Source organism: Loxodonta africana, chromosome 13 (assembly GCF_030014295.1).
Source record: "Loxodonta africana isolate mLoxAfr1 chromosome 13, mLoxAfr1.hap2, whole genome shotgun sequence".
NCBI classification, from domain to species: Eukaryota; Metazoa; Chordata; class Mammalia; order Proboscidea; family Elephantidae; genus Loxodonta; species Loxodonta africana.
Window position 1 is genome coordinate 38,451,600 of NC_087354.1, and position 26,528 is coordinate 38,478,127.

A 26,528-nucleotide genomic window follows, 5' to 3' on the forward strand; every position below is an offset into this window, starting at 1 on the left:
TTTTAAAAAACCTTTCATTGAAGTAAAACATGTACTGAGTCTTTAAAATTATTACATTTTATTTATTGGAGTTCTGTTTTGTTCTTTTTCAAATCTGCTTGCTTATTACTCTTATTTCCGGGCCTTCTATTTCCTTGACACGCATTAAACCTTCTGTGCCTGATTCTCCTCATACCTGAAGACTGTGGACATCTGAGTCTACTTCCAGTTATTTCTGCTGGCTCTAATTCGTGGTGCCGTGTTTCCTTATATTTGTGGTAATTTTTTTTATACTCTAAGATGCTCTTTAAGGTAAAGAATGAGAGTGGGTTCCTCAAGAATTGATTTTTATTTGCTTTTGTGCTCTTGACCAAATATTTTTGGTTCTCTGCCTTATGGGCATTTGGTAGCACTGAAATTCCCGACACTCCTTGTGACTGAGTAGGGTGACTTGTGGCCAATGAATTATGTCAGAAGTGATGAGTGTCACTTCCAGGAACGAGCATTTAAATTCACGTGTGAGACCCTGCAGAGCTTTCTTTTCTCTCTGGCATGGCGACCAGCAGCATTTAAGATGGTTGCCGATTCATCAGTTTGGGTCCTTAAGTAACTATAATTAGCAAGGCTTTATCTGCCAACCTATAATAGTTATATACTATGAATGATAAATAATCTTTTGTTTTTAAGCCACTAAACTGTTATCGTTGATAATTACTGCAGCCAAACCTAGCCCATCCTAACTGATATTACACAAAGTATGTATTATTGAGTCAATTACAAATGAAAATGCTGTATTTCCAAGCAGACACTATAGTGATTAATGAAGAAATTAGTCAGTTGGTCTTCCCTTTAGTATATTTCACTAACAAAATGTTTAAAGGGATAAAATAAAAATAATAAATCATTATTCACATTTTCCCCAAACATTTATCTATTTAAAGTCAAGAATAAACCTAGTTCCAAAGATAGGTGTTATAGTTATCTATACGACATAACAGACTACCCTAGAACTTGGTGGCTTAAAACAATTTATCTTTCATGATTCTTTGGGTTGACAACTGGGAAGTTTCTGCTTGGCATCTCTCATGTGGTTTCAGTCAACTGGCCCCTGAGTCTGGAGTCAGCTACAGGTTCACCTGAGCTGGATGTCTGAGATAGCTCACTCAAATGGCTGGCAGTTGATGCTGGCTGTGGTTGAGAGCACAGCTGAGGCTGATGACCAAATTGTTTACACATGATCTCTTTGTGCTGTTCAGACTCGTCACAACACAGTCGCCAATTCTAAGAGGAACATCCTAAGAGTGAGTGTTACAAGAGGCAGGAAGTGGAAGCTGCTAGAATAGCATCACTTTTCCCATATTCTTTTGAGCAAAGCAGTCACAGGGCTTGCCCAGATCCAAAGATGTAAAGAAATAAAATCTACCTCTTGATGGGGGAGTGGTTAGGTCACACTACAGAAGAGCATGTGGGATGGGAGATGTTGTGGCCATCTTTGGAAAATACCATCTGATACAGTGGGCTTTTAATTTTTGTATCTGAAGTTGTCAGATGCTAAAATTATGAGAGATCTAACATACTGAATTGCTTACATGATGTATTTTGGGATAAAATATATAACACCACACATTTAAAAAGAGAAAACTCTCTCCAACTTTTAATTACTCCTTGATGCTAAAGTAATTCAGAAATCAGGATTTTATGATACACAATTTTACCTATATGTTACCTTTCTTAGAATATAAATGTCTTAAGCCCACTTGTATACCTTTTATGATTACCCTCAGCTCCATTTTTACAAGTATCAATGATAGCATACAGTGTACATTTAATAAATACTAATGATGAGAGTTATGAGATCAGCTAACACATAAACTTAAATTCTATTTTCACAAAATTTCAAGAAAATTTAAAGAGCAAAACTAATGAATGATAATAACATTTAGTGTGTAAGACTGGTTCATCCAAATAATTTTTCTTTTATTTTTGTTGAGTTACCAGCCTCCCCAAATTAATTGCCTATTTATTTGTCTATCTCTCCAATTTGATTTAAATTTCTACGATGCTTTTAAGACTCCAGGTGCTACGCAGTGAACTAGGAGGTAGAACAGTAGCACTAAACACATTATTAGGCCAGTTAACTGGAATGTCACATGAAACCGTGACCCTTAACCTCCAAACCAAGGAACCAAATCCCATGAGGTTTTTTGGACATAAGCAGCCTCAGCAGCTATTCTTTTTTTGTTGCTATTGTTGTAAATATATCACACAACTTCTGCTAGTTCAACTTTTTACAGGTATACGACTTACGGGCAGCAGTTACAATAAAAAATCAACATGATTTTTCCATTACCATTAACACCCATCCGCCCCTTCCTTCTGCCCCTGGTAACCACTAATAACCTTTGGTCTCTACACATTTGCCTTTTTTTGTCTTTTTGTATAAGGAAGTTTATACAATATTTGTCCTTTTGTGATTGACTTATTTCAGTCAGCTTAATATTTTCAAGCTCCATCTATACCGTAGCATGTATCAAGACTTCGTTTCTTCTACTGGCTAAGTAGTATTCCATTGCATGTATGTACTACATTTTGTGTATCCATTCATCTGTTGATGGGCATTCAGGTTGCTTCCACCTTTTGCTATTGTGAATAGTGCTGCAACGAACATTGGGGTACAAGTCTCTGAATCTTTGCTTTCAGTTTTTTTGGGTATATACCTAGGAGTGGAATTGCTGGGTCAAAGGGTAGATCTATTTTTAGTTTTTTGAGGAACCACCACACTGTTTTCCACAATGGCTGTACCATTTTGCATTCCTACCAGCAATGGATAAACGTTGTTCTAATTTCCCTACATCCTTGCCAACATTTGTTATTTTCTGGGTTCTTTTATCTTTAGCCATCCTAGTGGGAGTGAAATGGTATCTCATTGTGGTTTTGATTTGCCTCTTTCTGATGGCTAATGACATTAAGCAGCTTTTCATGTGTTTGGTGGCCTGGGGTCTTAAACACTTACAAGCAGAATCCAAGTCATGATAGTTAGTCTCTATTTGCCTGAAGCAACAGGAAAAGAAGGAGAGTCAGGAATAGGAGGAGGATATCGAATGTATGCCTAATTGCCTCCATGAAGAAATGCCTCCTTTGCCATGAGACCAGAAGAACTGGACGGTGCCCAGCTACCATTACTGAACATTTTGATCAAACATTCTATAGAGGAATCCTAATCAAAAGGGGGAAATGCCAAACAGAATTTCAAATTCTCATGGACTCCAAACTTTCTGGAGCCATGGGGGCTGGATGAACCCCTGAAACTATTGCACTGAGATAACATTTAAAACTTAAACCAAAAGTATCCCCTGAAGTCTTCTTAAAACAAAATGGTAGTTCAGCTTAACTAGTAAAAAATGTCTGCCTAGAGCATTCTGCTATTTTAGGAACTATCTATATGGGATCAAAGTGACAACAGCAGCTTGAAAAATTAGATAGGAACCTTAGGGGGCAGTGAGTTTATGTTAGTGGGGGAGGGACAACTCAGAAAAGGAGGGCAAGAATGGTTGCACAACTTGAAGAGTGTAATCAATGTCACTGAATTGTACATGTAGAAATTGGTATATGTTCTGCTGTATATATTCTCAACAACAAAATAAAATTTTTAAAAATATCTGTGAAGTTAGGGAACATATCTATCTTGTTCACTAATGTATTCTTCATGCTTATCACAATGTCTGGCATATAAGAAAAAATAAAATTTTGTTAACTGTAGATATTAATAATTTGTCTTATATTTACAGGATTACATGAGTTGTTTCTTTTCTTTCACTTCAAATTTACTTTAAATAGACTTAGCCCAGATATTTAGGTATAACAAAGAACAAATAATTAATTTAATAACAAAAACTGTATTACAGAGATAACTAAATGGAAATCACTATATGGACAAATATCTACACAATAATTATAGTGGGATAACTATCTTATGCATTGCTTTTTTCATTTCGAAAGCATGTTTCTATTTTGGTTACCTGCAAAGGAAGTAGAAGGCTCCGATGATAAGTGTTCCTAGGACAGCCAATACCACAAAAATCACAGACAGGTCACTTTTAGTTTGGATGCTGGAACTTGGGAGAAAAACCTCTTCACAACGAGCTCCTGTATAGTTTTCAATGCATCTATAGAATAAAATTTTAGATAAAGTAATTGCATTCTCTGTCCCATTAGCTAACATGGAAAGCAAAAGGTTTCTAGATGGTATGAAGAAAAGTAGACCAATTTTCAGATTGTGAACAAAGAATAGTCATGCTTTCCTATAATGCTCACTGTTAAAATAAAAACACAGTTACAATAAAACAAATTTGTTTATGCAGTACTAATGTTTGCCATCTTCCTTTTCCAGTTTTCCAATTGTTTAGAAAGCTCCAGAGAACTTACAGATTATTCAAACCTCTTATTTTCTAAATTTTCAATGATGTAACTCAAATTCATCTGAAATTTATTTTTGTTTGAGATGTGGATCATATCTTACCAAAAATCTAACTGGTTATCCCAACCACATTTATTAAACAATCATTCTCTTTCCTTTTTCTAGTGCCTCCTTTAACATATGTCAAATTTGTATAAGTAACATTTCTTTCCATTCTTCAATGATCTATGTATGTAATCTTGGACCTTTACTACACTGCTTCAATATTGCTGCTTTGTATGTTTTTACATCCTATATTTCTACTGCCTATCTTATTACTTTCCTTTTCTAGACTTTTTTTTGAATATTTGCCTGCCAAATATTTTAAAGTCAATTACTTTTAGCTCTTTAAAACTATTACAGACATGGAGCATTTTCCAGAACAGACTATATATTAGGCTACAAAGAAGTCTCAATAAATTTTAAAAGGTCAAAATTATACAGACATTTTCTCAGATCATTATGGCATGAAACTAGAAATCATTAACAGGAAGAACAAATAAAATAAATACCTGGAAACTAAATAAAACATTACTAAAAACTATTGGATCATAGAAGAAATCAAAAGTGAAATTAAAAAGTAATTAGAATCAAAATGAGAATGAAAACAACACACCAAACCTTTGCAATGCAGCAAAAGCAGTGTACGGAGGGAAATTTATGGAAATAAATGCATACATTAAAAAAAGAAGAAAGGTCCTAATAACTTGACAACTTGAACACATAAGAAAACAAGAGCAAAAGAAGACCAAAGCTACCAGAAGAAAGGTAATAATAATAAAGATCAGAGCAGAAATAAATGAAACAGAAAAATAGAATCAATAAAACTAGAAGTTGGTTCTTTGAGAGGATCAGCAAAATTGACAAACTACTGGCCAATTTTTCAAAGGAAAAAAATGAGAAGAAGCAAATAACCAAAATAAGAAATGAACCTGAAGACATTACAACAGATCCAGCTGAGATAAAGAGGATGATAACAGATAACTACAAAAAAATTGTACTCCAATAAATTTGAAAATCCTTAAAAAATGGACAAATTTCTAGAAACACATTACCTACCTAAACTAACACAAATAGAGATATTCCCCTTGCTGTCAAGTTGATTCCGAGGCATAGACTATGGGGCAGAAGAGAACTGCCCCAAGGGTTTCCAAGGCTGTAATCACTACAGAAGCAGACTGCCATCTTTCTCCTGTGGAGCAGCTGGTGGATTCGAACTACCAATCTTTCAGCTAGCAGCTGAGCACTTAACCACTGTGCCACCACGGCTACTTCAAATAGAAGTAGAAAGCCTAAATGGACCCATAACAAAAGAAGAGACTGAAGATGTCATTAAAAAAAAAAAAAAAAAAAAGTCCTGGCCCAGATGGCTTTACTGTGTAATTCTGCAAAACATTCAGAGAAGTGTTGACATCAGTTCTACTCAAACTCTTCCAAAACACAGAAAGAGAAGGAATACTCCTTAACTCATTTTATGAAGCTAGCTAGCATCACCCTGATAACCAAAGCCAGGTAAAGACATCACAAAAAAGGAAAATTATAGACCAACATCCCTTGTGAATATAGATGTAAAAATTCTCAACAAAATTCTAGCCAACAGACAAGAATGGGATTTATACCAGGAATACAAAGGTAGTTCAAAATTAGAAAATCAATGTAATTCACCACATAAGTAAAAAAGAATCGCATGATACCTCAATTGATGCAGAAAAGGGATTTAATAAAACCCAACACACCATAAAAATTCGCAATAGGAATAGAAGGGAAATTCCTCAACATAATTAAGGGCATATATACTAAACCAACAGCCAACATTATTCTCAGTGGAGAAAGACTGAGAGCCTTCCCTTTGAGAACAGGAATGAGACAAGGATGCCCATTATCACCACTCTTATTCAATATTGTACTGCAAGTCCTAGCTGAGTAATAAGGCAAGCAAGGGAAATAAAGGGAATCCACAAATTGGAAAGAAAGAAGTAAAATTATCTGTTCGCAGACAACATGATCCTCTATATAGAAAATCCCAGAGATTCCATAAGAAAGCTACTGGATCTAATAGATTCAGCAGAGTGGTGGGATACAAGATCATCACACAAAAATCAATTGGGTTCCTTTACACTAAACAAGGAGAACTCCAAATAGTAAATCAAAAAAACAATACAATTTACAATAGCCCCCAAAAGGATAAAAAATACATAGGAATAAACCTAACCAGGGATATAGAAGACTTATACAGTGAAACTTGTGAGAGCTGGAACTCAATAGGACTGTCTTGTTTTTCTAGGTCTTGTAAGTTTTCCACCTTTGACAGGGTACAGTCACCACTTTCCTATCACTCTCTATTTAGTGGGAAATACTTGAGTTTCCTTCTCTGACAGATTTCCTTCTTACACAGGTTCTGACTTTCTCAAGTTTTACTGTAAGCTATAAAATGCTACTGCAAGAAACTAAAAGAGACCTACATAAATGGAAGAACGTTCCATGCTCACGGATTGGAAGACTTAATGTGAAAATCTCAATACCACCCAGAGCAATCTATAGATATAATGCAATCATGATCCAAATTCCAACATCATTCTTTACTGAAATGGAAAGGCTAATCACCAACTCTATATGGAAAGGAAAGTAGTCCCGAACAGCGAAAGCAATACTGAAGAAGAACAAAGTAGGAGACCTCATGCTTCCTGATCTCAAAACATAAAAACCAAACATACTATACCAAAAAAACCCCAAACCAAACCCATTGCCATTGAGTCAATTCCAACTCTTATAGGACGGAGTAGAACTGCCCCATAGTATTTCCAAGGAGTGGCTAGTGGATTCAAACTGCTGACCTTTTGTTTAGCAGCCAAACGCTTAACAACACACTATACAGTCACAGTAATCAAAACAGCTTGGTAGTGGTTCAATGACAGACACTTAGACCAATGGAATAGAATTGAGAACCCAGAAGTAAATCCATCCATTTATGGGCAGCTGATTTTCGACAAGGGGTCAAAGTCCATTCAGTGGGAAGAAACAGTCTCTTTAACAAATGGATATCCATTTGTAGAAAAATGAAACTGGATCCATACCTCACACCATACACAAAAACTAACTCAAAATGGGTCAAAGACCTAAATTTTAAAGCTAAAACTATAAAGTTCCTGGAAGATAATACAGGAACAGAGCTGTGGGACCTAATTTTATTTAGAAATAGATATCAAATACAACTACAAGTGCATGAACAACAGAAGACAAATTAGATAACTGGGACCTCCTAAATATTAAATACTTATGCTCATCCGAAAACTTTATCGAAAGTGTAAAAAGGGATCCTACGGACTGAGAAAAAATCTTTGGGAGTGATGTATCTGATAAGGGTCTGATAAGTCAATCACAAAAGAACAAATATTGTATGGTCTCACTTTTATAAAAAGACAAGAATAGGTATATGTACAGAAATAAATGTTCTTTGGTGGTTGCCAGGTATAGGAGAGAGAGGAAGGGGAATCACTTTCTAGATAGTAGACACTTGTTATTTTTGTGATGGGAAAGGCAATATCAAATGTGGGTGAAGTCTGCAAAACTTGACCAAGGCAAATGATGACACTAAGAAGCACTCAAGAATAAGAGACATTACTGGTGAATGTTATAACATACAATTTTGCAACAACAGCAATAACAACCAAAATACGTGTGTGGTTACATAGGTAGATATGTATGCATATATGTGTATAGAAAGGCACATGTGAGTATATGTGTGTGCATGTCTAGGTGTATCTTTGTATATACATACTCGTATATATAATAAAGCACATAGGGGCACAGTTACAGATACTTCCTAGATATAAGCAAACTACAGGATTCCCCAAAACCGTCACCCTGAGATAGTCTTTAAACTTGGAACTGAAACCACTCCTGGAGGTCACCTTTCAGCTGAATAACAGATTAGCTCATAAAATAAACAATATCAGCAGTGAATACTGAACTCTTTTAGCAAATCATCTATCTGAGACCAAATGGTCAAAATTTACCTGAAAGCAATGATGAGCAGGTAAAGGGGTGGGCAGGGAAACTAGGTTAATGGAAAGGAACAACCAGAATGGAAATAATGAAAATGTTGACACATTGTGAAAAATGTAACCAATGTTACTGAACAATACGTGTAGAAATTGCTAAATGGGAACTGAATTTGGTGTGCAAACTTTCACCAAAAACACAGTAAAATATTATTTTAAAAACCCCAAAAAACTATATGACAAAGAACTTCAGTATTACCAATCAGTTCCTTTTCCCTTGTTAACATGTACAAAGATTATACAACACAGAGGTTGATATAAATTAATGTGAAAGTGTGTAGTACCCGATAAATTTCATTATTTTGTAGATGCATTTAAAATAAGGAAGAATATTTTAATAAGCACAAATGTTTATTCATAAAGTAACACAAGAAGTTATGAAGTAGACTATACTTAGCAAAAATTCTGTGTAAAAGGTATATATATTTTCTTTAAGCTGGTATTACCAAAAATAGAAGGCTTGATTCTACTAAATTCTCCTTTTCTTTACAGCTTAGGTAGGTATTTAGAAATTTTACCACCCTTTCTCCTGCTTTAGACTAACAAGGATGCAGGTCTAGAAAGTTACATGCCAACTAATTACCGACAAGGCTTTGGCAACTAATGTGATAGACTATTAAAGCAGTATATAAAAAACCAAAACCAAACCCAGTACCATTGAGTCGATTCCAACTCAAAACCAAAAACCTATGCAGTGCCATCAACTCCGACCGCTGGTGATCCCATGTGTTACAAAGTAGAACCGTGCTCCATAGGGTTTCCTTTTCAGTTAGCAGTCTAGCGCGAAGCTAAGACTCTGTAAAATCAAAATAACACCTGTTTTTGGATGGTGCCCAGCTACCATTAGTGAACATTTTGATCTAAGATTCTATAGAAGAATCCTGACCAAAACGGGGAAAAATGTGGAACAGAATTTCAAATTCTCATGGAATCCAGACTTTCTGGAGTCACTGAGGCTGGATGAACACCTGAAACTATTGTCCTGAGATAATCCTTTAAACTTTAATCCTTAAACCAAAAATATCCCCTGAAGTCTTCTTAAAAACAAATGATAGTTTAGTTTAATTGGTAAAGAATATCTACCTTGAGCATTGTGTTCTTTTAAAGAAGTATCTATATGGGGTTATAATGACAACAGCAACTTGAAAGGTTAGACAGGAAGCTTAGGGGCAGTGAGTTAAGGGGGGAGGAACAATTTGGAAAAGGAGGGTGAGAAGGATTGTGCAACTTGAAGAATAATCAACGTCATTGAATTACACGTGTAGAAAAGGCTGAATTGGTGTATGCTCTGCTGTGTATAACTTTAACAAAAAAATAATTTTTTTAAAGAATGGATAAAAGATAACACCTGTTTTAACTATTTCATAGGGCTATTGTCAGAATCAAACACACCCACACACAGAGTAGAGCTGCCCCATAGAGTTTTCAAGGAGCGCCTGGTGGATTCGAACTGCCAACCCTTTGGTTAGCAGCCATAGTGCTTAACCACTACACCACCAGGGTTTCCAAGTAGTATATAGATAAGAGAAAATAACCATGAAGATATAGCACAAGGGATCGATTTCAGGTTAAAAGAGCATATGAAATGTGCCTTATGAACTGTTCAGCCCTGCCCGATGTGAGGCAGCGGTGTTATTGGTTATGGTTTCCCTGGGGTGTCAGTTTGATCAAAGAAGCAGTCTCAATTCTCTCAAACGTCTGTAAAGATGGACTTGAGGAGAAATACAAAACTAAGGTTAGGGTATGAATGGCACACTGAAATGGAAGTAAAAATATTTTGGGAAAATCACAAAGTCTAAAATACTGATTTTTTAATAGTTTAAATCAGTTAAACACGCACAAAGAGAAAAAAAGATTAAAATAATTTGTTTTTCTTCACTAGCTCCATCCCCCACTTCCCAAAAGAAAAATAAACACACATATACACACACACACACACACACACACACACACAGGCATCTAGAAAGTCAACAGAGGTGGTCATAAAAATCAATACATACGCCATTACAAAATAAACAAAGACATTGCACACAGTAAAATAACAGGCTTTCAATTTAGTTAAAAAAAAAACTCTAATTTTCCTAAATATATATATATATATTTATAAGAATTCAATAAGTAACAATTATTTGTGATTTCTATAGGTTTTTAAAGAAAAGTTTTTGTCACTGAAAGAAGTTTCTGTCATAGTTTCAAGGTCTGAAGTAACGCTAAAATGGGGTTCAGTTTCCGTTCTAGGAAAGAGAACTACAGCCCTAAAGAGAGGAATCCTGAGATACAGTATAACTCGTCTTGATAAGGAAGACTTGCTTTTAAAAAACTGTAAACTCATTACCCTGATTTCTTAAGGCTGTGCAAGCCTAGTTAAGCTTGAACTTCACTAGCTGATGTAACTAACTAGAAATGTTTTATCTACATGATAAATACTTTGAGTTGGAAAAGAGTCAAGGGAATGGTACAAATAAATGCTAAGTGGTCAGATCAGTATTTAAGCAAACAGAAAAAGGCCAGATAAAGGGAACCAGTCAATACTAGGATGTTCTATTGCCTTTCAGGTGGAGCCAAGCAAACAGTGTGAGGAGTGTTGTTGTTGGAAAGTAAAAACCCAATGGTATTTTTCAATAAAGCAAATCAAGCAAAAAATTCTACATATCTTTTTTTTTTTTTAACTGGTCAAACAGAATTTTAAAAAGGCAAAGAAAATTTTAAATGTGAGGTTGTTACCCAAGAAGCAGGACTGGCTCACCTAAAAATGAATTGCGAGTTTTCAGATATGTTATCATACAAAAAAGCAAACACTGCCAACCAATGAGTGTGTACAAGGGTTCCACTTGTAAAGCTCCGACTCATTTATGAAAATGTTAGGACCTCAGTTATCATAAAAATAGCAAATTTCAGGCAAACATAGTTAATCAACTACTTGAGAGGTAAATAAGGGTGAATGAAGTGGCTATGGTAGTCCTCGTTGAAGCAAAACACAGAAAGGTCAGGTGTTGCACCAGCATTTTACGCAGAACTACGTCATTTTCAGTCTTTATGTAACTCTCTTGCAAATTATTTCTGGACCTCACTTCTGTAGACTGCCAAGTAGCAAACAGTTGTGTCACCCAATGAGGTAAATACCAAGCACTAAGGGATCATGCCTATTTTCCTGGATTTGAAAGATAAATGCTGCAACAGGTACAAATGCTCAGCTAGGTGAGGAATTTTAAAACTCAGATTCCAAGTTATATGTGTTGGTTTTCTGGCTGAATACCACCAACAATCTGTCCGTAAACACAGAAACTATGTGTAATACAATTGTCATGAAATAAATTAATTAGATGCTACAACATTCAAGGTAAGTAGTTACAATGTCAGAGAACTTTAGCATGGATTAAAAAACCAAGTTTTTAGTGATGTAAAAACAGTGCCATTTAACTCGTGAAAGAATACTGGTCTGGGATCCAGAAAAAATCTGGTTTCTTCATCCCATTCTCATGCTTGTTGTCCGTCTGACCTTGGGAAAGTCATTTAAGTGCTCTAAAACCAAAAACCTATGCAGTGCCATCAACTCAACTCCGACTCCTGGTGATCCCATGTGTTACAAACTAGAACCATGCTCCATAGGGTTTCCTTTTCAGTTAGTAGTCTAGCGCTTAACTGGGCCCTTCTAAGCTAAAAGCTAAAAAACTCTGTAAAATCAAAATAACACCTGTTTTTGGATGGTGCCCAGCTACCATTAGTGAACATTTTGATCTAAGATTCTATAGAAGAATCCTGACCAAAACGGGGAAAAATGTGGAACAGAATTTCAAATTCTCATGGAATCCAGACTTTCTGGAGTCACTGAGGCTAGATGAACACCTGAAACTATTGTCCTGAGATAATCCTTTAAACTTTAATCCTTAAACCAAAAATATCCCCTGAAGTCTTCTTAAAACCAAACAATAAAAAAAAACACAATAGTTTAGCTTAATTAGTAAAGAGTATCTGCCTTGAACATTGTGTTCTTTTAAAGAAGTATCTACTATATGGGGTTAAATTGACAACAGCAACTTGAAAGGTTAGACGGGAAGCTTGGGGGCAGTGAGTTAAGGGGGGAGGAACAATTTGGAAAAGGAGGGTGAGAAGGATTGCACAAGTTGAAAAATAATCAACATCACTGAATTACACATGTAGAAAAGGCTGAATTGGTGTATGTTCTGCTGTGTATAACTTTAACAACAAAAAAACAATTTTTTTAAAGAATAGATAAAAGATAACATCTGTTTTAACTATTTCATAGGGCTGTTGTCAGAATCAAATAAGACAATGTCTGTAAGTGCTTTGAATATTGAAATATACTTTATAGGTGAAACAGAAATTAGTCACTATAGAAAGACCATGTTTACATCTAATGGTAGACTACAGGGAATAAATTGTCTAAGAAAAATTATAGCTAGAAAAAGACCATGGTGATCAATAAATGTGTGATTATTATTATTAAATAATTTAAAGAAACAAATAATATTGTAAAAAAAGTTCCCTAACCAAATGGAGATTCAGTGTCAATTCTGCTTCACTCTGTGGCTAATCCATCCTGGGGAAAAAAATCTAATCTTGGCATGTGTCAAAATGACTTCTACTTGACCAATACACTGTGGTAATCAAACTGCAACCTGAAACCCATGAAAAATGGTAAAAATAAAACAATAACAAAATTATTAGATGTGTTCAGGAAACATGAACTACCAACATGGGCTCACATCCCTTTAGTAGTCCGGTATACAACAGTACATAAAGGTGGCTAACCACCACCCACTGCCATCGAGTTGATTCCAGCTCATAATTACCCTATAGGACCGAGCAGACATGCCCCATAGGATTTTCAAAGAGCACCTGGTGGATTCAAACTGCCCACCTTTTTGTTAGCAGCTGTAGCTTTTAACCACTGTGCCACCAGGGTTTCCACATATGACATTAGACCATTAAAACCAATAATTATGAGCACTTCAAGTAAAAAAGAAAAAATAAGTAAGTGTAAGTCCAGTTAAAAAGGAAAATCTCATGTCAGATTCTTTCAAGATGGGCTGTTAACCAGATAATTCATATGCTGAAATGGACTACAGATTATACCGGAATGTAAATAGATAAAACAGTCTACAATAGAGAATAATCCAAATTATCATTAGTTATTGTTTGTAGCTCTATTGCGAAGGATTATAATTTTTTAGCTTAAGTAAATCACTACGAAATTTTGAAACATCTTCTTTCCTGAAACTAGCTAATGCACAGTGAATGAAGGGAACACATCAGACGATGATGAGTGTAAGTAACAGCAGTGCAGGCAAGGCCTTTGTTACCGAGTGCTCGCATTGGCTGCTCTTCTCCAATGAAGACTTTCTGGGGAGACACCCATAGAATGCTGGTTGGCTTACTGGAGACCTAAGGTAAAAAGTGTGGCTTTTATTTTCTTAATGTTGTTCTGCTTCCTCCATATTAACAAGTCTTTGCTTCCTCTATTTTGCCTGCCTAAAAAAAATCATCAAGGAGGAAATCTAAAACTGCTCTGAGAAATAAAGCCTATTACAAAAAAAAAAAAAAAAAGAGCAGGGAGGAAAAATAAAACTGCAAGCAAAAAATCCATATATATTTTTTGCAGTCTATCATGTGATCTTTTCTGTAAAAAAAAAAATACATAATATACTTGTATATTCAAGGACTCTACTTATACATAAAAATTGGTATATGTCAATTTTCCCATTTTTAGGCAATTATTTTTGTAAGTATGAAATCATATTTATAAAACTTTTTAAAATAAACTGTATTAATGGGTCCTCCAATTATAGACATTTGCTACTTTTCATTTTTTGGTAAAACTTTAAGGGTTCATCAAGACTAAACCAGGCCACCTGGAGCAAAGGAGCATGAAGAACACCAAAGACACAAGGAAAATAATGAGCCCAAGAGACAAAAAAGGGCCACATAAACCGGAGACTCCATCAGCCTGAGATCAGAAGAGCTAGAGGGTGCCCCACTACCACAAATGAGTGCCCTGCCAGGGAACACAACAGAGAACCCCTGAAGGAGCAGGAGAAAAGTAAGATGCAGAACTCAAATTCTAGTAAAAAGTCCAAACTTAATGGTCTACCTGAGACTGGAGGGACCCCAGAAGACATGGCCCCCGGACTCTCTGTTAGCCCAAAACTAAAACCATTCCCAAAGCCAACTCTTCAGACGAGGATTAGACTGGACTACTATAAGACATAAAATGATACTGGTGAGGAGTGTGCTTCTTAGCTCAGGTAGACACATGAGACTATGTGGGCAGCTCCCGTCTAGAGGCGAGATGAGAAGGCAGATGGGGACAGGAGCTGGTTGAATGGACACGGAAAATACAGGGTGGAGAGGATAAGTGCGCTGTCACGTTATAGGGAGAGCAACTAGGGTCACATAACAATGTGTGTATAAGTTTCTGTATGAGAAACTGACTTGACCTTTACTTAAAGGACAATTAGAAAAAAAGACTGTAAACCAGGGCAGGTGGAAAGACTTACTCTCTTAATTCACCAGGCACTCAAACCACAGTTCTAAATGGACAGTATTCACACTGGCATCTTACCTTCCCAGGCTTCAGGTCTCAACAAACTTCTAATGCAGGGAAAATCTCATGCCTCAACTTGGACTAAGACAAAGAGAAGCCAACATCAGTTCACTTCCTGACAAAAGAAGTTCAGTATTAGAGCTGGGCGAATGTCATAGTTGTCATGGTATTCCTATGTTGAAAATTAAATCTTACTGATGAGATAATGGAATATTTTGCAGTTGCCTTGGGGTTTTTTGGGTTCTAAATTTAAAGGAAATAATGGATGATAAAGACACTAAAGGATACCCAAAATTCAGAAGCAAATGCATAATCTGATATAATTTAGTTATGCAACAAGAAGAGGAAAATGAAGATTGGAAATTAGGGTAAAGGCTGCCTTTCAGTTGCACTCTGCTTCCTAGCACAGCAATGAGCTAACCTGAGTTAGTTCTGAAGGGTAGTTTCTACTTGCGGACAAGCGAGGCAAATCAGTAAGACAAACTCAGAAGATAAGTAGGCATAAGACAGCAGGTATGTTTCCATCGTTTTGTAACCATATCTTGCCACGCTTGATGAACGCAGTGTGGTATCTGGCAAAATGTGAGCTTTCAAGAAGATTCATCCTCTTTTAAATTTTGTTCTAAGCATGATGAGGTCAAGAAAGACATATCACTTATTTTTGCTGAGAACACTAATGAAGAATCTTTATCAGAAGAAAGGTTACTAAAATGAAAAGTGTTAACAAAATGCATAGCTAAATAGAGCAGTTGTTCTGGGCATTTGCAACTGTTCTTCTATTATAAGCTTCAAGGCTGTTATTTCCTTTCTATAAAGGTGTTCTAAAGATCAAATCTAAATCCCAATGTTTAATAAAGCATATGGTACAATGCCAAAAGTCAAATTAAAAAGGATGTTGTTCTGATTAGTATCACAGTAGCATTTTAAACTTGTTTCTTCTTGAGCCATAACCTTCTGCTTCATTTAGAAAAGACAGAAGCGTGATCGAAAAAGGGTACCAAGAACCAGCCTATCTTAACCAATTAACCTTAAGAAACTTCCCAGTTTTAATAAAACAACTCATAAAAATTTGACAATCCTTTGGTACTGAGTTTAGTAAAACATACGTTGAGGTCCAGCGAAAATGCTGATGTATACATATACAATATACAATTAAATGAGGTAACATGCCAAACTCAGACGCACAATAGATGTTGGTTGTTTTCCATTTTCCAACTGTAAGTGATCCTCAACCTCAATCATTTTACTTTCATGTTACACATCTGCACTCCTAAATTGCCTCTCATATATAGAATTCAGTCTTTATTTTATCACCTGACAAATGACGATTTTCAGTTATCCAACAGTAGGATTGTTAGTGTTATGGATAGGGCATGGGGCCTCAACCAAGACAGCAGATACCCTTTCTGGCCTGAGCTCTGACAGTGTGCGGATACCTCTTGGGAGTACCCTGGGGTAAGAGGGGACCTGGTGATCAGGCTAAGGAAACCAGAACTTACTAAGTCATTCTGGGTAACAACAGATAAGATATTCCTTTGTCAATCCAAACCTCCTCCTATCACAAAGTGCCACCTCCTTGCTGTGCAATGATTGGCTCTGAGTCACAAGATACACAGAGGAAAGTGAGAAAGCACGTGAAGGCCTCACTGATGCAGGTGTGTGAGAGCTCCAAAAGTGAAGCACCACACGTGACTAGAACGGTTGGGTTAGGTCTGAGCCCCGACTCCATCTTAATATAAACCTTTAACTTCTGCTTGCTTCCCAGCAACCATTAACTTTTGAACAGACTTAATCATGCAGTTTTTCTCTGTGGTTAAGCTAAGGATGTGAAAAAGAATCGTCCTTAGGGCATCCAAGCCCCTTATCAGAGATCTCCTGCAGGAGCCAACTCTCTGGGAAAGTCTGCTAAAAATGCTATCTTAACAGGATGTTCTCAGGAAAGAATGCCCTGTGATTGTTTTGTGACCAACCCGTAAACCCCCATTTAGTCACGGATTTCTGCAATTATCCCATTAACCAATCTAAGAGGCACACATACATGTTTTAAGCCAATCATATTAAGATCTCCTTTTTGAGCCGTCCCCACCTCTTGCTTCCCTAAATGTTTGAAAACCGATCAGAAAAACTGTATTGTAAGTGCCTGATTTTACCATAGAAATGTACCTGCTTGCCTTCACCTTGGGGGAGCGTTTGGTTTCACTTTGTGATATCTAACATATCCCCTAGTTGGAGCTACTTCGACCCTTCAATAAATCTGTTTTTACTTTTAACAGAGTACACTTTTTTACTCTTTGACAGGCCCATTTCCTTCACCCTTCCTCCAAGAACCTAGTAAGTTCCAGTTGGAATGCTGAAAGATTGGGGACTGCCTGATCCTCTTGTGTCTCAGTTGGCCAAGAGGTCAAGTGCTGGATAAGGCGGCTGCCTGGACTGTTCTGTCCTGTGTAGTACACCTTTCTGAGTTATCTGATTCTCTAGGGGTCTGTGTGCTTTTCACTGTCTTGGAGCTATTTTACTATTCTGTAACTTGTAGAAAACTTATAGGAATACAAATGGTTCTTGCCCATAGAAATACATTTTGTCCAGTAGAATACAATAGATTGTCCTGTGGATATCGACCAGTTTCCTATCTATTTGTAAGTTCATTTCAGCATGTCTGATTGCTTACGTGTGTGTGATGCCCAATGGATTCATCTAACAGAGTGGTAGATAAACTGTGTGCCTTCTTCCTAGAACGTCTTTTCCTGGCTCCCAAAGGCAAACCAAGCAGCAATAGAACTTGACCTTTGCTAGCTCTCCGTTTCGCTACTTTTGTTTCTCTCTACTGATTTTGCATTTTGTTTTTGGTTCACTTCTGACTGAAGTGTTATTTCCCATTGGTGGGAGCAACCATAAGGAATCTGGTTTTATAGACTGACCATCAGATGGTCTCTGTAGGTGAACGATAGAGATTTACTCTCTAAGGAGTGATAAATGACAAGAGAATCCGGTTTGTTAGATTTTTTTTTTTTCCCCTTTAAACTGGTTTCTCTATTTGTCTGTTTTTTGCACAAATCAAGAATTCCGTGCCCACTGGGAAGGAGAATAGCTCTTTGATATTTGGCCCAGTGAGATTTTGTATTTCTGTGTTTATTCTTGATCTCTGCTGAAGTTGAGATCTGAAGCTGTAAGTTCTGTGTCTATGTGCCTGAAAGTCAGAAATTCATTGTTGTTGTGAAATGCCTTCCTATCTCCAGAACACACTAATTAAAAATTAATAGAGCTCTGTTCTAACTGACTTATAAACAAATACTTCTATAAATTGAGCATTTCTAAAATCCCATTTCTAATCCTTTAAATGTACTAGATTTAAATAAAAGTCTTCTTGCAGAAACATTTTAAGAACCCAAGTGCATATTAATAAGGATAAATCTTTTGGTAGCAAGACTGGTTTAATAAAAACAGCTATTATTTCTCTGATTTATCAGTGCTAAATATCACAAACATTTTATTCCACTTGGGTTTATTTTTCCTAAACTTATACAAGTTTACTGATTAAATAAGCTAACATTACTCCTACATATTGTTAAAAATTATGAATAATGTAAAACTGTGTTCAGCTAAATTGACTAACTTTTTATTTTGACCATAATTATGTTTTGTGCTATGTCGATTTGAAGATAATTTCCAAGGTAACTTAAAACCTTGGACTGATGTTAAATTTAATTAATTAATGGATATCATTCGACATTATTTTTAAGTAGTGTATAAGTAATCACTAAATATAATTTTAAATTTATATACTTTCGCTTCTTATATAAAATTATAGCTTTGGGCAAGGTCATGTTAATAAATATATCCATTTTTGCCACTTTAAGAAGTTGTATAAAGGATGTATGTGGCAACAGAAGGTTGTATTATGTATGTTCATGAACTTTGTGGGTCTGCTAAAATGCTTGTGTGTGATAGACCACCTTCCAGTTTTCTCTGTAAAGCAGAAGTTAGTTACTTAGTTGAAAGTTGTAATTGATGTAAGCAAATGAGATTCCACTATGACCAACAGTAACAGAGAAATACTACTGTATGTGCTTTTGTTTTTCAAGGAAAAAGAGCAGTTTTATTTGAAAGCAGCAGTTCTCAGGTTTTTTGGTCTCTGAACCTAAGGACTCTGGGAATTATGGAGGACTCCAAAGAGCTTTTGTTTACATGGGTGAGAACTTATTGGTGTTTACTATATTAGAAATGGAAACATAAAACTTAAAAATACTTATTGATTTATTTGAAGATAGCAATGATGAATGCATAGCATGTTTGCATAAATAACATCCTCGTATTATTATAAACATGTTTTAGACTTCACTGAAGCCCTGTGAACCAGGGAAGGGAACTAAAGTAAAGAGTCAGTTTGTTACAGAACATGAAAAAGCATAAGGGACAGAACTTCAAAAGTAAATTGTATTTTCCTTGTCTTAATTAATATCTGAGTTTGAAAGAAGCTATGAAATGTGTTAAAACTTTAGCGAAGTTTGCTTCATTTTGATGGGCTTGTTTTCTTGGTTTACTGATTAATGCTTTCACCTGCAGTATCAAAGATTATTCTTTATGGCCTATGTAATTTGTCTAGAGAACAGGGATTCTGTGTCTTACTAGAATAATTTTCTTTGTTTTGAGATGGCTTTATTATATTCTTGATTGTTTATTAAAAAGAAACAAACCCAACTTAGGTTCTTTACCATCATGTTATTTTTGTTTTATTTTTCAACGTTTGTTGTCACTTTGACCAAATAGGTAAGGAAGCATTGTTTCGAAGGCACCTGTGATACTCTTAATCAAGTACCCAAATCATCTCTGACAACTTTTTTTTTATTATGTTTTCCCCAAATTGGATCCAAAATATAGAAAAAATAAAATTAAAATTTTAGGATACGTCTTACACCTAAAACTACCTTTGAGATTTCCCAGAATGACCCCTGGAAAATCGCAAAGGTTTTTGTTTCTCACCTTATAAAAATAGAGATGATAGTATCACTTCAAACAAAAAACCTGCTTTCTAGGTCCCTTACAGGTGATAAGCAAGGTCACTTCTTCACAGGCCAGAAACTTTAGTAAATTTTGGCAACTTTGAGAAAAGAGAAACTTGTCCAAATTTATAGGTACTACAGGTGAAATCTGATGGAGTTTCTTAGGCTTGGTTTCCTAGCCTCAGGAGAGTTGAATAATAAAGGCTTTTAAAAGTCCATTCCAAGAGTCCTAATGAAAACTTTCAGACAGAAGTCAATTTTATAACTTCCATGGATGTCCAATACTGAATGGCTTAGATTTGCAAAAGCAAGCCTGAGGTGATCTGTACATATAATCAGTTCTCCTGCTGCACCTATGTGAGGCTCCATCAACCTTCTTCATTGTCAAGAATAATCATTTCTTGCGATTATTATAATCACGATGTGGAGATGGTCAGGAAAAATTGTGAAAAGCACTGAGATGGACCAAAAAAAAAAAAAAAAAAAATTACCAGGTGTCCTGTCCAGCACGTCCTTTGGATTATCTTATTCTGTACCTTATTGTTTTTGAGCTATTTCACAACCCTGCAAACTGTAGAAAATTTATAATGATGCAAATGATTCTTTCTCATAGAAATGAAAATACTGTTTGGTAGAATGCCACTGATTCTGCCCTGTGAAAACTGAGCAGGTTTGCATTTATTTGTAGATTCACTTCACCATTCCCTATTACATGTGTACTGGTGCTTAAATTCTCCTTTGAACTGGTTATAACATCTTACTGGTTCCCTCATTAATTGGCAAATTAATTGGTAAATCAGATAAAATCTTTTATGTGTTCATTTGTATGGGATCATGCTTTTTCCTTTTTTTTTTTTTTTTAAAATCTTTTAACACCAGGAAAGCTGACTTCAGGCTTCAGAGCCTGAGAAGATTCTTACCCAACCACTGGGTTGCCAGGGCTGAGAGAAGTAGCAACTATACTGCTATATTTGGGAATTTTATACATTATACACCTCTCAAAAAGAAAAAAAAAACCAAAGCCATGGATGTCGAGTCGATTCCGACTCAGAGTGATCCTGTAGGACAGAGCAGAACTGCCCCCTATGGATTCCAAGGCTGCAGATCTTTATGGAAACAGACTGCCACGTGTTTCTCCCATGGAGTAGCTGGGGAGTTCAAACTGCTGACCTTTTGGTTAGCAGCTGAGCGCTTTAACCACTGTGCTACCAGGCCTCCAGGGCAGTTATAACCAGCAGTGGTGGTTCAGTGGTAGAATATGAGTCGGAATCGACTTGATGGCACTGGGTCTTGGTTATGCAAAAGACCTAGCTCCGATTCCCAGACAGCACACCTCAAGCATAGCCACCATCTGTGGAGGATACCGTGTTGCTATCGTGCTGAATAGGTTTCAGTGCAGCTTCTACACTAAGACAGACTAGGGAGAAAAGCCTGATAATCTACTTCTGAAAATCAGCCAATAAAAATTCCATGGCTCCAGCCTGGTACTGGTACAACAACAGGCACATAGACCAATGGAACAGAATTGAGAACCCAGATATAAATCCATCCACATATGAGCAGCTGATATTTGACAAAGGCCCAGTGTCAGTTCATTGGGGAAAAGATAGTCTTTTTAACAAATGGTGCTGGCATAACTGGATATCCATTTGCAAAAAAATGAAACAGGACCCATACCTCACACCATGCACAAAAACTAACTCCAAGTGGATCAAAGACCTAAACATGAAGACTAAAATGATAAAGATCATGGAAGAAAAAATAGGGACAATGTTAGGAGCCCTAATACAAGGCATAAACAGAATACAAAACATTACCAAAAATGACGAAGAGAAACCAGATAACTGGGAGCTCCTAAAAATCAAACACCTATGCTCATCTAAAGACTTCACCAAAAGAGTAAAAAGACCACCTACAGATTGGGAAAAAATTTTCAGCTATGACATCTCCGACCAGCACCTGATCTCTAAAATCTATATGAGTCAACCACAAAAAGACAAACAACCCAATCAAAAAGTGGGCAAAGGATATGAACATGCACTTCACTAAAGAACATATTCAGGCGGCTAACACATACATGAGAAAATGCTCTCGATCATTAGCCATTGGAGAAATCCAAATTAAAACTACGATGAGATTCCATCTCACTCCAACAAGGCTGGCATTAATCCAAAAAACACAAAATAATAAATGTTGGAGAGGCTGCGGAGAGACTGGAACTCTTATACACTGCTGGTGGGAATGTCAAATGGTACAACCACTTTGGAAATCTATCTGGCGTTTTCTTAAAAAGTTAGAAATAGAACTACTGTACAACCCAGAAATCCCACTCCTCGGAATATACCCTAGAGAAATAAGAGCCTTCACACGAACAGATACATGCACACCCGTGTTTATTGCAGCTCTGTTTACAATAGCAAAAAGCTGGAAGCAACCAAGGTGTCCATTAACGGATGAATGGTTAAATAAATTATGGTATATTCACACAATGGAATACTATGCATCGATAAAGAACAGTGACGAATCTGTGAAACATTTCATAACACGGAGGAACCTGGAAGGCATTATGCTGAGTGAAATTTAGTCAGAGGCAAAAGGACAAATATTGTATAAGACCACTATTATAAGATCTTGAGAAATAGTATAAACTGAGAAGAACACATACTTTTGTGGTTACGGGGGGTGGGGAGGGAGGCAGGGTGGGAGAGGGTTATTTACTGATTAGTTAGTAGATAAGAACTACTTTAGGTGAAGGGAAGGACGATACTCAATACATGGAAGGTCAGCTCAACTGGACTGGACCAAAAGCAAAGAAGTTTCTGGGATAAACTGAATGCTTCGAAGGTCAGCGGAGCAAGGGCGGGGGTTTGGGGACTACGGCTTAAGGGGACTTCTAAGTCACTTGGCAAAATAATTCTATTATGAAAACATTCTGCACCCCTCTTTGAAGTGTGGCGTCTGGGGTCTTAAATGCTAACAAGCAGCCATCTCAGATGCATCAATTGGTCTCAACCCACCTGGATCAAAGGAGAATAAGAACACCAAGGTCACACGATAACTATGAGCCCAAGAGACAGAAAGGGCCACATGAACCAGAGACTTACATCATCCTGAGACCAGAAGAACTAGATGGTGCCCGGCCACAACCGATGACTGCCTTGACAGGGAGCACAACAGCGAACCCCTGAGGGAGCAGGAGATCAGTGGGATGCAGACCCCAGATTCTCATAAAAAGACCAGACTTAATGGTCTGACTGAGACTAGAAGAATCCCAGCGGTCATGGTCCCCAAACCTTCTGTTGGCCCAGGACAGGAGCCATTCAAGAAGACAACTCATCAGACATGGAAGGGACTGAACAATGGGTTGGAGAGAGATGCCGAAGAGTGAGCTACTTGTACCAGGTGGACACTTGAGTCTGTGTTGGCATCTCCTGTCTGGAGGGGAGATGGGAGGGTAGAGAGGGTTAGAAACTGGCAAAACTGTCACGAAAGGAGAGACTGGAAGGAGCAAGTGGGCTGACTCATTAGGAGGAGAGTAAGTGGGAGTATGGAGTAAGGTGTATATAAGCTTATATGTGACAGACTGATTTGATTTGTAAACTTTCACTTAAAGCACAATAAAAATTATTAAAAAAAAATTCCATGGCTCACAAGAGTCTGATCCCTTTGTGCATGGGGGCATCATGAGTCAGGGGCCAACTTGATAGCAATTAACAACAGGAGGGTCCTTATACTACTTTTTCAGAGACCGAAATCTCTGAAACATGTTTCAGAACATATTATGTATGAAAAGTAAAAGACAGAAGTCACGATAAAATAAGTTATACCTTGGGTCAAGCTCTTGTACCACTCAAGAATAATATCTATGAAAATTCTTCTATCGATCTTACTACCTTTAACTACTAAAAACAAAAAGGCAATTTATTTCAGAATCACAACATTCCATGAGTTAATTTCTGCCGTTTGAAAATTGTATTCGAACAGAGAAGTAATCTAAAAAATAATTTTAAGATAGAATGTCAAGCCATAAAGCCACTGAAAATTCCTTTTACCGTGTAAACAACTAGCTGATACATCAGTAAAATCCACTTGGACTAGGCCTAACAAATTTAATGGCAGGTCTGATGAGACAGAAGTACAGTGCTTCCAAAAGAGGATTCGGCTTCTCTTCTCAATTTTACTTTTTGCAGAAAAAGTTAAAATACCAACATCTCTGGAAAAAGGAAGACATTAAGCTCTGCTGTGATTTATACCTCATTGTAAATGATGGCTTTCAGGAAAAAAAAAAAAACTAAACGGTGGAAAGAATGCATAATTTAGGGAGAAAAACCCTGACAGGAAAGGAAGCAAAAAAGACAAATTTCTCCCACTATACGGTTGGCCCCTGATAACAACCACCTTTTTCTTGGGTAGTCATTAGAATACATGCTCCCAAGAAAAGTCTTGGGAAGACAAAGATAAGCAGTTGGGAGGTAGTAGGAAGGGCCTCTGGCCTGAAATATGTTAGTCAAACTTGGAGTCTCATACCTATCTTACAGGGATTTTAGGATGATCCAATGAGGTAATGTATTTCAAAGCACTTTCCATATCAAGATGCTAAATAATGTTTATGAACAAATAATCCAGTCAACTCTTGAATATGAGCTATGGCCTGAATTGTTTGCTATTTTCATATATATATATATATATATATATATATATCCGTAAAAACCCATTGCCTTCAAGTAGGTTCTGACTCATCACGTGCCTTGGAGTAGGTTCTGATTCATAGCGACCCTAAAGGACTGAGTAGAACTGTCCCATAGGGTTTCCCAGGAGTGGCTGGTCGATTTGAACTGCCGACCTTTTAGTGAGCCGCCGAGCCCTTAACCACTGCACCAGCAGGGCTCATGTATATAAATGGTGCAAGTAGGGAAAGTCTGAAAAACTAGATACCTTTTCTACATCATTGGGAGAAAAAAAGAGAGAGAGAGAGAAACAACAAAAGCTGACAACAAAAGACCTTTCCATCTGGAAATTCCTTGGGTCAAAGAGGAAATAAAGAGCACAGCTAGTATTTCTAGAAAACAACAAATATTATAACCTATAGGATATGGCTAAGGCAGTGTTCAGAGCAAAGTTCGTTAGTTTTAAATACTTGTAGTAATAGAAAAGGAAAGAATGAAATTAAGTTAATAAGATATCTTGATTTAAAAGGTAGAAAAAGACTAAAATAATTCAAAGATAATTAGAAAGAAGGAATTAATAAAAATGAAGGCAGAAATAAATGAGTTAGAAAACAGAAAAAGAATTGAACCAATAAATAAATCTCGAGCTGGTTCTCAGAAAAACTATAAATGAATTTGAGAGAAAGCACATTGTGATGGATTAAAGATGGCTACAAATTCTTTGTTATTCCTCCCATTAAGATGTGGAGTCTATTTCCCCTACTCTTGATTCAGAGCTGGCCCTATGGCTTGTTCTGATGAACAGAATGTGGTAGAAATGGTGCTTTATAACTTTCAAAGCTGAGCCTAAAGAGATCTGCAGCATTCCTCTTCATCTACTGGAATACTCCCTTTTGGTCCCCATGTAATAAGTCTGACTGACTACCCTGTTGGAGACAGGCCTGAATCCACTTTGGATGTTTCAGATACTGCCAAACTCCCAACTGAGTACAGGCCCATGAGTAACCCCTGCTGATGCCATATGGAGGAGAAGGACAACCCACATGAGTCCTGCTTGAATTCCTTATCCACTGAATTAATGGCTGTTGTTTTAAGCAAATGAGTTTCTGGGGGGTATGATACACAGAAATAGATAACCTTAAAAGTAGGGTGTTGCTAAACCAAAATCTACTTCCAAGCAGTGGGTGGAAGCCTCAGGGGCAGTAAGAGACTTAAGTTCCATCACTGCAACATTCAGATGGAAGCTAAGTACAAGCAGTGTGTGTGTGTGTGTACATGCGTGTGCACGGGAGAACTCATTCTGTCTTGGGGAACTGGAAAGAAGCTAGGAGGCCGTGGATACTCAAAGAATGGGAGAATCCTAGACAGGAGTCAGAGAGGGGATCTCTAAACTCTGTCTACATCTCTGACTGACCCTTGAACCATGCATGCTCAGAACAGATTCAGAGCAACCCAGATAAAACTGAAATATCTGAACAGAGACAGGAGCTGCTACACAACAAACAGACTTTGCAATAGATGCCCAGACAAGAAAACTGCTTACTAAACAAAGGAAACCGTGCACATCACAGAAAAATAATAGAGTCTTCACAATTTAACAGTCATAATGTCTAAGATACAATCTAAAATTACCTAGCATACAAACAACCAAAAAAAAAAAAAAAAAAAAGGAACACATTCTCAAGAGAAAAGAAAATCAAATGAGTCCAAACCAGAGATGAATCAGATAATGAAATTAACAATGATTTTTTAAGCCACTATTTTAACTATGGAAACCCTGGTGGCGTAGTGGTTAAGTGC

The 26,528-nt window shown here is 36.8% G+C and overlaps 1 protein-coding gene across 1 annotated transcript in view; it reads right to left on the reverse strand.

Moving 5' to 3' along the window:
• Window positions 1–26,528, reverse strand: part of NRG4 (neuregulin 4) — a 79,183-nt gene that overhangs the window by 15,187 nt on the left and 37,468 nt on the right. Inside the window, exon 3 of the mRNA XM_064296143.1 lies at window positions 3,999–4,145. Coding sequence (XP_064152213.1) covers window positions 3,999–4,145 — 147 coding nt within the window. The remainder of the gene's footprint in view (window positions 1–3,998; window positions 4,146–26,528) is intronic.